Source organism: Quercus robur, chromosome 2, assembly GCF_932294415.1.
Source record: "Quercus robur chromosome 2, dhQueRobu3.1, whole genome shotgun sequence".
In the NCBI taxonomy this organism is placed as follows: domain Eukaryota; kingdom Viridiplantae; phylum Streptophyta; class Magnoliopsida; order Fagales; family Fagaceae; genus Quercus; species Quercus robur.
The window spans coordinates 7,755,782-7,768,581 of record NC_065535.1 but is presented as its reverse complement, the minus strand read 5'-3'; the positions used below and the strand labels follow the sequence as shown (position 1 = coordinate 7,768,581).

At 35.5% G+C, this 12,800-nt stretch overlaps 1 protein-coding gene across 1 annotated transcript; it reads right to left on the bottom strand.

The window, feature by feature from the left end:
- Positions 1-1,292: 1,292 nt before the first annotated feature.
- On the bottom strand, positions 1,293-4,093 carry LOC126712146 (cytochrome P450 CYP82D47-like). The gene is made up of 2 exons (XM_050411358.1): positions 3,065-4,093; positions 1,293-2,232 (listed from the first exon to the last, which is right to left on the bottom strand). Exons 1-2 carry the CDS (start codon positions 4,016-4,018, stop codon positions 1,609-1,611), a joined length of 1,578 nt encoding a protein of 525 aa, XP_050267315.1. The 5' UTR covers positions 4,019-4,093; the 3' UTR covers positions 1,293-1,608.
- Between the last annotated feature and the right edge of the window lie 8,707 nt (positions 4,094-12,800).

Below are 12,800 nucleotides of genomic sequence, written 5' to 3'. Positions count from 1 at the left end.
AAGTTAAAGAAAATTACAAAAAACCAAGGTCGTTTAGGATCGTCAGAAACGTACGATCCTACTGATTCTGAATGATCGCAAAGATCTTTGAAAGATTTGGATCGTTTTGGATAGGTGGAATCGTAAAATCATAGGATCGTAGGATCCAAATCAAAATTTTGACAACCTTGGTAGCAGTATTGGGGGGGCATATTTGAGATTTTTGGCTTGATTTGAAGTTCCACATCTCCTCCATCTATATACATATTGTAAGGTTCTAAAGACTTAGGATTTTATGTATTTAGAACTCTAATGTGTATTGTTGGCAAACCGTGATCAAAACAAGATGTTTAGTCGTGTTTAGACTTGCTCAAAGTTGGTTCTTTTATGTAAAGTTGGAATAAGCTGATGTAGAAATTAATATTGCTTCTCAGCCTGGTTCGATCGATCGAAGCTTAGGCTCGACCAATCGAAAATCGGGTCAGATGCGTTTTCTGCAGAATTCCAACTCAGCCCTAGTTTGTTTTAAAACGTTTAGGGTTTTGTAAGTTGCCCCAGGTATATAAGGCAAACCCTAGCCACGTTTTAGTGTTGCTCATATTGCTGTTTGTGTAAATCTCTTGTGAGATCTGTGAGGAGCTTTCCTTTACACAAGTTTAGGATTATCAAAAAGGAGATTTCTTCAAGAGCTTGATGATCATTCAGTTGCTGCCTTAAGAACTTAAAGAAACACAAGCGGGTGTGCTTGTACTTGCTAGAGAATCCAAGAAAGAAGGAGTCCGTGGTTTTGGAGCTTGCACGTGGTCGTGTCAGTAAGTTTCTACTGGTGGGTAGCAATAGGATGTTAGTGGTCTAAGTCCTGTTGAACAACTTCAATTCTTTCATAGTGGATTTAGATTTACCTTGAGGATAGCTAGGTTAAATCTTCCCTAGGTTTTTACCGGTTTGGTTTCTTGGGTGATCATATCATTGTGTTATTTATCTTTCCGCTGCTTTGCATGATATGATTGTTTGATTGTGATAACCTAGATTTGGAATTTGGACTAAGTAACAGCTTGGCTAATTATTTAGGTTAATCCAATTGTGCTTTTAAGGGGTCTAAAAACTATCACATAGAATCTTACTGGCTTTTGTATGTGTGTGTCAGTCTAAGTCTTTCTCAAAATATAATATAAATATATATATATATATATATACATATAATTTTAAAAACATAACCTCCCCCCATATATATAGTGAATACAATTCCTAACGGTTAATAACTCATATATAAGTCAAATGCCAAATTACAAGACACACATAAAATGACAATAAATAAAAAAAAAAAACTTATTTTTAGAAAAAAGATCCAACCTCCAAAAATAGAACTCACAAGACAAATGCAAATTACAAGTCACACGTAATATGACTTGACAAATACAGAACTTATTTTCAAACAAAGCTAAATTAACTAAGATGATAACTTTTTCAAATGACTTTTACTTTTCTAATGTTTGCCTCTGGAATGGTTACATGGAAATGGCATACACCAATTCATTGCACCACACCATGCATATTTTAATTTATCAAATGATACCTAGTCAAATTATGCATATCGTACCACACCATATTTTATTATACCTAGTCAAATTATGCATAAACTTGAGCATGAAGGCGAGGAGTGAGATAAACATCAAGTGGGGTAGCTTTCGGGTTTGTAATTCCACCTTTCTCTGTCATGTCCACAGGTTCATTTGATGGGCTTGAAATTTCAAAAGCATGCAACAAAGTAGCAAGTGTGAGTTGCGTAACTTGCAAGGCAAATGAAATCCCAGGGCACATTCTTCTACCACTACCAAATGGTATCAATTCAAAATTTTGGCCTCTAACATCAACATCCTTGTGAGTTGTAAGAAATCTTTCAGGTCGAAATTCACTAGGATCCACCCACACATTTGGGTCTCGATGGAGTTTTGGAAGATTAACAATAAGTCGTGTACCTGCAGGGACGTGGTAACCAACCAAAGTACAGTCTTCCATTGACTCGTGTGGCACTAGGAGTGGTGCAGCAGGGTATAAACGCATTGTTTCTTTGAGGATAGCTTGGAGATATACCAAATTTTTCATATCTAATTCTTTCACTTGCCTTTCTCTACCGATATGGATGTCTAATTCTTCTTGAGCTTTTGTTAAGGTCTCAGGGTTGTTGAGAAGTAAAGAGAGAGCCCATGTCAATGTTATTGTTGATGTGTCTGAAGCCGCTAAGATAAGGTTCTACAAAAGTAACATAATATGAATTGGTTAGAATTTTAGATGATCGGCTAAAGCTTTAAGATTTCTAGCCATGGTCCAAGAATCTTTAGTAGCAGCAAGAATTCAGATTGCATTAAGAATTCAAAACTTGTGCTATTTGATTATATATGGCTTAATATTCGACAAGAAAATGACATGCCTTCAAGTTCAGGATTTAAATAAACCATTATGCACAAGATAATTATCATGAAATTTTTTGGACATTTTAATTCTGTAAAATGAAGTTCTAGATCCACGTTGAATTTTATGTGAGACACGGGAAATACAAATATTCTATACCACTTTTTGTGTTGTACTTTATGCTCCATTAATTGTGGTATGCAATGTGTTTGATTTTATTTTATTTCATTTAAAACTTCAATTATTTTATAAAATTAAAAAAAATAAAAACAGTACATGATAAGTTGTGATTCGTAGAATATAAAGTGGAATACAAAAAGTAGTATAAAGAATTTGTATTTCTTACATGGGCCATGCATGTGTTCAACTATCTAAGAAATTTAATTATTAGTCCACAAAGTGATCAATGGATTGACTCTACAAATTCAATAGAGTAATGTTTATTACACAAATTATTTTATACAATTTTATAAACACAAAAAAAAAAAAGCTTATAATTTCAGTTTGTTTGTTTGTTTGTTTGTTTTTTTTTTTTTTTTTTTTTTTTCACGTATTAAAAATTGTGTAAAATAACGTGTGTTTAACAAGTTAACCTAATTGAATATATGTAGCAAATGGGATTTTGGGAATATATTATACTATGTGTGAATTAATAGGGTTATCAAAAGCTTACCAGGCATGTAGCTTTGACGATTGTATCAACATCATAACTGGAAGTCTCATCATCATCAGTGACAATGGATAGCATTACATCCATAAAATCTTGGTGTTCCTTCACCCCACCAGAAATTTTCCTCTGCTTATGCTCCTCTAGCCATTCTTTAGTCACATCATCCAATTCTTTTGCAGTTTTCTTCATGGCTTTCTCGCTTCCCCCCACGTCCAACCACCTTAGATATGGAAGTGCATCTGAGACCACAAACTCTCCACTCAAATCCATAAACTTTCTCAATGCCTTTCGACACTGATCATTTTTATCATTCTCAGCCTTGGTTGTAACCTTACCAAATCGTTGTCCTACAACCATCCTACATATTATGTTTAGGGCTGTGCACCCTAGCCATCTCTCCATCTCCAATAACACCTTGTTGTTCTTGACCAATAGCTTATGTATCTCTTTTATAGAATCATTTACCTCAGCCTCTCGAATGTGTTTGAGTGTTTCCAGGCGGTGGTTTGAGAGGACCTCTAGCGTGACCAATTTTCTCACTTGGCGCCAGAAGGGACCATAAGGGCTGAACCCAATCATAGCATAGTTGTAGCCCAAGATTTCTAGAGCTAAACCTTTAGGACGGTTGGCAAAGGCTTTGTCATTGGTAGTAAAACACTCTTTGGCTATCTCCCAACTGCTTACTATTATTGTTCGATGCACACCCAACCAAATTGTGAAGATTGGTCCATACTTTTCAGCCATGTTACCCAAGGCTATATGAGGCGGTTGTGACCTTCCTAACTGGTGGAGGTGGCCAATCAAAGGCCAAGCCCCACCAGCTTCAGGTAGAACTGATCTTTGTTTAGTGGCAATTCTTTGAACTCTTCTTGATATCCATATTAGAAAGAATATGAACATGAAAATGGTGAATATGCTAGCCATAGAATTTGTGAAGAATGGGCAGGAGAAGAGCATGGTTGATGTTTCTGGTGAGTGACAATTAATGTGGGAAAATATATATAGCCCGAACTTAGTAAGGAGGTGGTTCTTACAAGATACGTGGCAAGCAAGCTGAAAAATAAATTTGGATTGTCATTTTACATCTTACGTACCCTAAGATTTTCTCTTGTCTTATCTCGATGTCATTTTACTTTGCAAATCCGGCCTAATTTTAGTATTTTACCTCAAATCCAAAAACAGAAACATTGATAGGAAAGGATCTTTGCATTAAAATCCTTCATTTTTCTCTAATTTTAATTCCAACACAAATAAGATACGTGATATTTAAAAAATCAATGGTGTTAAAAGATTCATATAAATCACAAAAAATCAAATAAATGTTATATGTCTTACATCTATCTAAAAATTAAAGAGATTTATAAGATTTAAGCTGGAGTTATCTTATTCTATCAAGTTATTGTTTGTTTGACTCTATTATAGCTTATATAGCTTATAGTCAATGGTGGCTCCACATGCAAGCTAGGATGGTCACCAGATCACCCTAACTTGTAAAAAAAATGTATATATACACTTGCTAAAAATATATATATATATACTAAACTAACTTATTGTGATCACTCTAATAAAAATGTTGAACACTTTGACTTGGGAATTACAAAAATTTAGGTTTAACAAAAATAAGAGTATTACTACATTCACAATAATTTCACAACAAATTCAATGTAATAAGTTGTTATGATTATAATTTGGGCCTAATACAAATATTATTTTTTTACCCACCAATAAACAACTTTTTGCATAAGATTTATTGTAAAAATGTTGTGGAAGTATCATTACTCCAAAACCAATTCTACCCCCCCAAACATGATCCTTAATCCTTTTTAAAAAAAAAAAAACTTAAATAACAATAATAAATATTAGCCCAAATAACAACAAATATAAATCAAACAAAAATAAGACAAGACCAAACAACAACAAATGAACAAATTATTCAACAAAAAGCCTATTATGAAACAAAAAGATAAAAATTGCTAATTATTCAAATTTGTAACTCATTCAACCTATTCAATAAAAATAATATCTAATTTCAATTTTCCTTTAAAAATGATACCAAGAAAAATATTGTAGTTGTGAGTTTTCCTTGATGGTGATGACAGTTATATTCTTTTTGGCTTTACAGTCGTAACAATTTTGTTTTTCTTTTTCGACTTGACTTGCAGTTGCAGTAAATATTTAAGTTATTACTTTATTAGATTTCGTATAATTTAAATTTTATAGTGACAACCATAAAAAAAATAAAAAAAATAAAAAAATTCCTAAAACCACCATTACTTAAGTAGAGCAGGCTTTGCAAAGGGGTGGTGCTGGCGAATTTTGCTTCTTCTTCAAAGCTGCTGGTTGTACAGAATGAACGAACTTTTGTGATGGGGCCAAGAAATTAAGTCAGAAACTTGAGTGATTTAAACGATAAGTCCAAGAAATTAAGTTAAGACACGTGGAAATTAACGCATCAATTTTGTTTATTATATCGTCAATCACAATAATTGTTGATTAAGTATTATTACACTTTTGGGTCCATATATATACCAGTACGATTAAGTCAATAGAAGATCTTCTCAAAAAATAAAAAAGTCAGTAGAAGATCTTTGGGTATTTCGAATGTAAAATGACAACCCAAATTTTGTTTCAGCTTGCTTGTTTGTTTAAGCGTGAAGTCTAGGATTTTGGCAGAAAAATAGAAGAGAAGGTCATTTCTTGCTTTTCCCATACACGCAGAACAGGCAACGATTCTGCACATGCCCCTGCAAGATTAGAGAAGGAAATAGAAGGATCAAACGTTGGGCTAGAAACTATACCACGAATATTAGAACATATAAAGCAATCAAATCTACCTTTATTATTTTTTTAAAGCTGATGGTTCTATAGAATGGATGAGTTTGTGCGATGGATCCAAGAAAGTAAGTTAGAAACCTGTCGAGCTTTTCAATTAACTTGACTTCTCTCTCAATTTTCTTTACTATATCATAAATCTCAATAATTGTTATTATCATATTATTGGATCAAGATCCATCTTACCTCATCAGTAAAATGAAATTGATAAAATATCATTTTGTAGGTATAAAATTTCTCTTTTACAAATGTTGCCGTTACTATCACTTAGATTATGATTGAAATATTTCACCTACTACTTAGTAATCCAAACTTTCAAACGTGTACTGATGGGATAGATGAGTGTCTATGGATAGCAAAAGTCTCCAAAATATACTTAGTGTATTTGGATATTGTTTATTTTGCTGAAACTGAAAAATTATTACTGAAAGTACTGTAGATAAAGGTAAAAATTAGTTGAAATAGTATAGTGAGACCTATAAATAGTAGCAAAAATAAACTAAATAGTGAAATAATTTTCTTTTTTCATTTCCACCCAAACACACACTTAGGGATGGAGGAAAATTTTAAACATGATAAAAGTATACTTAGCAAAATGGATTGAATAGATGCAAGTGGACCGAATTGGATGAAAGTGGACCGAATTAGACCGAACTGGACTGAACATTCTAAAATGCTACGTTGATGTGGCTCAATAAGAGCGTAACAACAATAAATATTACGCTTCAATTTTAGATATTATATCGATTCCATTGTCTGTTTTGTATATTAGAACTAATTGAATTGTATTTGTAGTTGAGTTTTCCACAATAAATGAGTTTGTTTGCAGGCAATTGTTCCGAGCTTCTTTAAGTAAGTTTGTTAGTGTGTTCTAATAAATTTCCAGCTTGCTTATAAATAAGAAGAAAAAAAATTCAAACTTGTACCAGACTTGGATGAATAGTGTCAACACGGGAAAATAAATCAATTCTAGGTTGATTTCACGTTTGACAACCTTAATTGTCTAGAGATAATGAATTTTGGAAAATTCTTAGCTAGTCCTGGACTACAAGGTCAGCTTGTAGTCCCAGCCAATAGAGAGAAGACACATCACTAAAAATGGTATTACATCAGTTTACTTGCCACTATTTGCTGCTGTTTCTTTCCATCGCAACGTTGGTTACACTTCAGCTCTGTTTCTATTTCATCTGTCCCAGCCACTACGGCTATCTCACTGCTTTTAGTTTTTATTTTTCGTTCTTAGCTCAATATTAACTGGGTTAAGTTCTTGTTGCCTTACTTTTGTTTTATATTAAATGGGTCAAGTTTTAATCGTATTTCTTTAGTAGCACTTTGTTGGAATCTTTAGGTTCTGTAAAACATGAACATGGATTTCAAATTTGATTTATAGTTGAAAACTTTATTGGTTGTTAAATATAATTAGTAATAGTTTTTTTTTTCCTTATAAAAAAAGAAGTTTTGTTTTTGTTTTTTTTGGATTTGATCTAATTGGATAGTTTTTGGAAGTGATTGAATCAAAAGTATTTAGGCAAAACATCAATCTCCCACAATTTTTTTTTTTTGGTGGCATAAAAAGTGTTTGTTGAAATGCTTCATAGAGTTTTGGTTTGGTCTAAACTTGTTATGGCTTTGTATCCATGTTTATGTGGAGTTGCTTTTTTCAATTTTGTGAAATACGGTGTAGGAGCTTCTCTAAGGGTAAAAATTTTTTTTTTTTTTTTTTTTGATAAACTACAATTCATTGAAAGCTAAGAAAAGGGATGGGGATAATCAACCTTACAGATGGCTGAAAGGACTGGGACTCTGGGAGAAGATTATCCTTATTAAAGAAAACAAGACAAATCTAAAACTAAAGCAAATCTGGCAACATGTGCTGTAGAGTTGCAAGCTCTCCTAATCCATACAAAAGAAATAGCATGAAAAACTTGGAATAAGAAAGAATATTGGAGATAGCAGCATTAATGGACTAGTCAGGGGCAATACTTTCATCCGTTAGGGGGGTCAAAATAGCACTCCGCATCACCCTTGAAGATAACGTGGCTCCAACACTCTCTTTTTGCAATCTCCACAGACCAAGGCAAAGCCTCAGCCTCAGCCTCAGCCTCAGCCTCAGCTTGGGGGGGGGGGGATTTGAGTTTTTTGATTATTCTGGCCCAGATAATTTGTGATAATTTTAAATTAAACTTTGAATTTTTAAAATTATATATTATATAACAAGCGATTGGGTTTTGAAAACCACTATTGAATCAAGTTCCTATGTTCTCTCTACGCCAAGTAGCCAACATTTATTAATGACTTTTGATAAATTACATAAACTCTAAATTTTTAAAATTATATATTATATATTCCTCTTTTTCAAGATTAGCCAATTTTAACTCTTCCTTGAATTTCTTAGCAATTTTCATAGATTTCAATAATTCCTTACAAAGAGTTTCGCAGGCATCAATAAAATCAACAGAAGCATGAGCAGAAACATGATCAGAAAGACACTTCAAATTATCCATGACAACAGGGGTCAAGGATCAGCTCTTAGATCAAAAGATCTAAAACAAAAGAGTTACTTGCTCTGATACCACTTGTATGTTTTTAGACCCCTTAAAACACAATTGGATTAACCTAGTTAATTAGCCAAGTAATTACTTAGTCCAAATTTCAGATCTAGGTTAACACATAATCATATAATCATATCAATGTAAAGTACGGAATATAAAGAACACAAAGATATGATGACCCAAGAAAACCAAACCGGTAAAAAACCTGGGGAGGATTTAACCTAGCTATCCTCAAGGTAAAAAGCAAATTCACTATGAAAGAATTGAAGTTTGTACAATAGAACTTAGACCACTAACATTCTATTGCTACCCACCAGTAGAAACTTACTGAAATGACCACGTGCAAGCTCCGAGACCATGGACTCCTTTTTTCCTTAACTTTGCAAAACACAAACACCCACGTTTGTGACTTTGAGATCCCACTCAAAGGTTTAGCAACACAAACTCTTATGTTTGTGACTCCAAGATCACCCTTGAAGGTTTAGATTATCAGTACCTTTGATGACTAGAGAAGGCAACAACTTCTACAATACCGGATCTTGAAATTCTTCAAGTAATAACACCGGTAGAAAATATAAGAGAGCTTTTTAGGTACAAAACCCTAAATACAAAAGAGGCACACTCTTCTCTCTCTGAAAAGCCTTATAAACACGTACTTAGGGTTTCTTTTATATACTGGGAGAAGTAGATCTGAAACTCTAATCCTTAATGGGCTTAAACTGCTATTTGGGCTTAATTAAAATTCTGTAGATACGACTTTCGATCAATCGAGCTTGTCTTTCGATCGATCGAACCAAGCAGATTATGAAATCTTCTTCCTACAGCTTGTATGTTCTTGAATCTTGACTTGAATCACCTTGTGCATTGTCTAACAATACCTATAGACTCTAAGATCTATATCTAGACAAGTTTATGTTCACGATTTGCCAATTGTTCTAAACATTTAGAACCTAACAGTATTTAACTACCTAGTTTGGAATTTTGTACACTTTTATCAGTTCAGTGTACTTAAGAGATAAAAAAAAGAAAACCAATTCCATGTCTTATCTATACTAGTATGAAATATATAATTATAATATATACAACGCTCCAGTGTTTGAATGTGTTAATTCTATTTGCTGATGGATATCATAGTCTTGGTCATCCCCGTTGTAACAAATTCTTACTTCAAATAAGCTATAGTGTTCGGGCAATAGTTGATGGCATTATGTCATGTCTGTCAATTAGAAAAAGTATATGTTAGAAATACTGAATGATTGTATTGTATTTCTCAAGTAATAGAATATACATAAGTGCCTTTATATAGGAGGCAGAGTGTGCAGTACAAGTAAGTGTGCTATATAAGTAAACAAGGTGGGCCTAAAGCCCACATACCCTAATACACGTGCATCTTCAACCTGTGCATCTTCCACCTGTTCATTAAAGGGTGAACTAGGAAAGGGATCAAAGATATCTGGTGGTTGGACAGAGAAGTCTATAGGAGGATCAGGAGCAACTATAGGAGGAATATGTGCCTCATCTGGAAAAAGATCTAAAACAGAGGAGGAAGATAGGGAGGCACGGAAGTGAGAGAGCTCGACAAAGGAGCGATGTTCCCAAAAGACAACATTGCGGGAGATGCGAAGACGATGAGAGACAGGATCATAACACCGATACCCCTTTTGAGTTTCGCCATAGCCAAGAAAACAATAAAGCATTGACCGAGGCTCAAGTTTGTTATGCTCATGTGGCTGAAGAAGAACGAAACAAGCAAAACTGAAGGAGCGAAGGTGGTGATAGTCTGGAGGTGACCCAAAAAGGCGCTCATATGGAGTTTGATTTTGAATAACAGGACTTGGAATGCGATTAATAGCATGAACAACATGAAGGGCAGCTTCACCCCAAAAAGCAGCAGGAACTTTGGCAGAGAGAAGAAGAGCACGAACAGTGTCAAGAATATGACGAAGTTTTCGTTTAGCTCTACCATTTTGCTGAGAGGTACTTGGACAAGTTAGTTGATGAACAGTGCCATAGGAATGCAAAACAACTTGGAAAGCATATTGAGTGTATTCAAGAGCATTATCAGATCGAAAAATTTTGATACGTTTGGAAAATTGAGTTTCAACCATTTTTGCAAAATTAGAATATACTTGCAATAATTCAGAACGATGTTTCATATTAAAAATCCAGCTATAACTAGAGTAATTATCAACAAAGACAACAAAATATTGAGACCCACCAATACTAGAGACAGAGGAAGGCCCCCAAACATCAGAATGAATAAGGTCAAAGATATCAGTGGATATTGATTCACTAGTATTGAAAGGCAAAGCTGGTTGTTTTCCTAACTGACATGAAACACAATCAAAATTTTCTGTAGACACTGAACCTAACAAACCTTTAGAAGCCAATTGTTGTACTCGAGAGGAAGATGCGTGACCAAGTCGAGCATGCCAAAGTGCAAGGGAAGGAGTAGAAGAAACTGCAGCAGCTGCAACAACAAAAGCAGGAGCAACAGGTGGAAGACGAAGGTTGTCCACGGGAAACATACGCCCAACTCTAGGACCGGTCCCAAGCTCCTGTCCCGTCCTTGAATCCTGCACAATACACCCAGAATAATCAAAGAAAATGCGATAACCTAACTCAGCTAATTGTCCCACAGAAAATAAATTGTAAGAAAGGTCAGGAACATTAAAGACACCAGGAACCGAGAGATTGGAGGTCGAAACGAAACCTATATTATGACCAGACATAGTGGAACCATTTGCTGTGTGAATATTAAGAGGGTTTGGTGCAGGTTTAAATTCAGAAAATAAGGACGAGTGAAGAGTCATGTGATTGCAACAAGCAGAATCCATAAGCCAAGAGGAAGGAGACATACCAGATAAGGCTCAGAGAGAAGAGGAATAAGATGCATTACCAACCATACGAATGACATTGGCGATGATATTTTTAAGGTCATCTGTGGACATGGTGAAAGTGCGTCCTGAAGTCTTAGACTGTGCAAAGACGGGAGCCATTGGTTGGACACTCTCAGTGTTAGCAATAGTAGTAGCGGAAATTGACATAGCTAATTTGTTGCGATGATAGCAAGTCTCATTATTATGGCCAAAACGTTTACAAAAACTGCAAAAACGTTTGCTAGATTGTCGGTGACTATTATTGCAACAAGAAGAAGACCTGTCCTTATCTCTCATTTAGAAGCAAAATATGCAAAAATGGACTACAAAAATGAAATCTACGCGAAAAACTGGGTAAGGAGCACCTGGACTGCAAAAAGTCAACTCTGGCAAAAAGTCAACAGTCAACCTGGTCAAAGTCAACCGGATGACGTCAGCAGGCTGACAGGTGATGACGTCAGCAGATGATGTGGCGTTGACGTAAACAGGTGATGTCAGCTAGGGTTGACGTAAGCAGGGATGACGTCAGAGATGACGTCAGCAAATAACCCAGTGGCGCGTGGAGCGCGTGAGGCACGTGGACCAACTTCGCTGAAGATTCTGTCAGCGCGTGAGAGCGCATGAATTGTCTGATGATGCCGTTTCTTCTCTGATGATGTAGATCGGAGAAGGAAGATTCTTATGGTGTCGGTGGCAACAAGATCGGAGATACCCTAGTGGCACGGAAGGCCTGTGGATCAACTTCGCCGAAACTTTGACCGGCGCGTGGCAACGCGTGGATGGTCAGATGTGGATGTTTCTGGTGGCGGTTTGTAGATCGATTGAATATCTACACGCTGATAGGTCTTATGTCCTAATCGGAGGTCAGAGGTGACAAATCCGATGATGGCAGTGGTTTTGGCGGCAAGGAGGAGCTTCTGGCGGTGGAGATTCAACCCTGAGGACCTCTGACTGCGGCGGAGCAGTTGGGAGATGGCATTGAAAGGGTTTACTGACCACAGAAGATGAGGCAGCGGAAAATATCGACAAAACAAGACTGCAAGACACAAGAAAATTAGAGCAGTGACTCTGATACCATGTTAGAAATGCTGAATGATTGTATTGTATTTCTCAAGTAATAGAATATACATAAGTGCCTTTATATAGGAGGCAGAGTGTGCAGTACAAGTAAGTGTGCTATACAAGTAGACAAGGTGGGCCTAAAGCCCACATACCCTAATACACGTTAACTGTATAGTTATTTGTCCTTGTTTGTAATGAACTCTATTGGTTCAACACCTTTGGATATGCTTTTTTTAGCATTGTTTGGGGTCCTTCCTCAGTGCCAAAGTGAAGGTCACTGATACTTTGTATTATTCTTTGATAGTTAATTTAAATATATGTGGTTTTCCTGCTCCTTCAACTCTAACGTATTTGTCACCTTCTTGATTTCCAAGCTTGCTTGAGAAAGAGATGAGAGAATAACACTACAAGAAA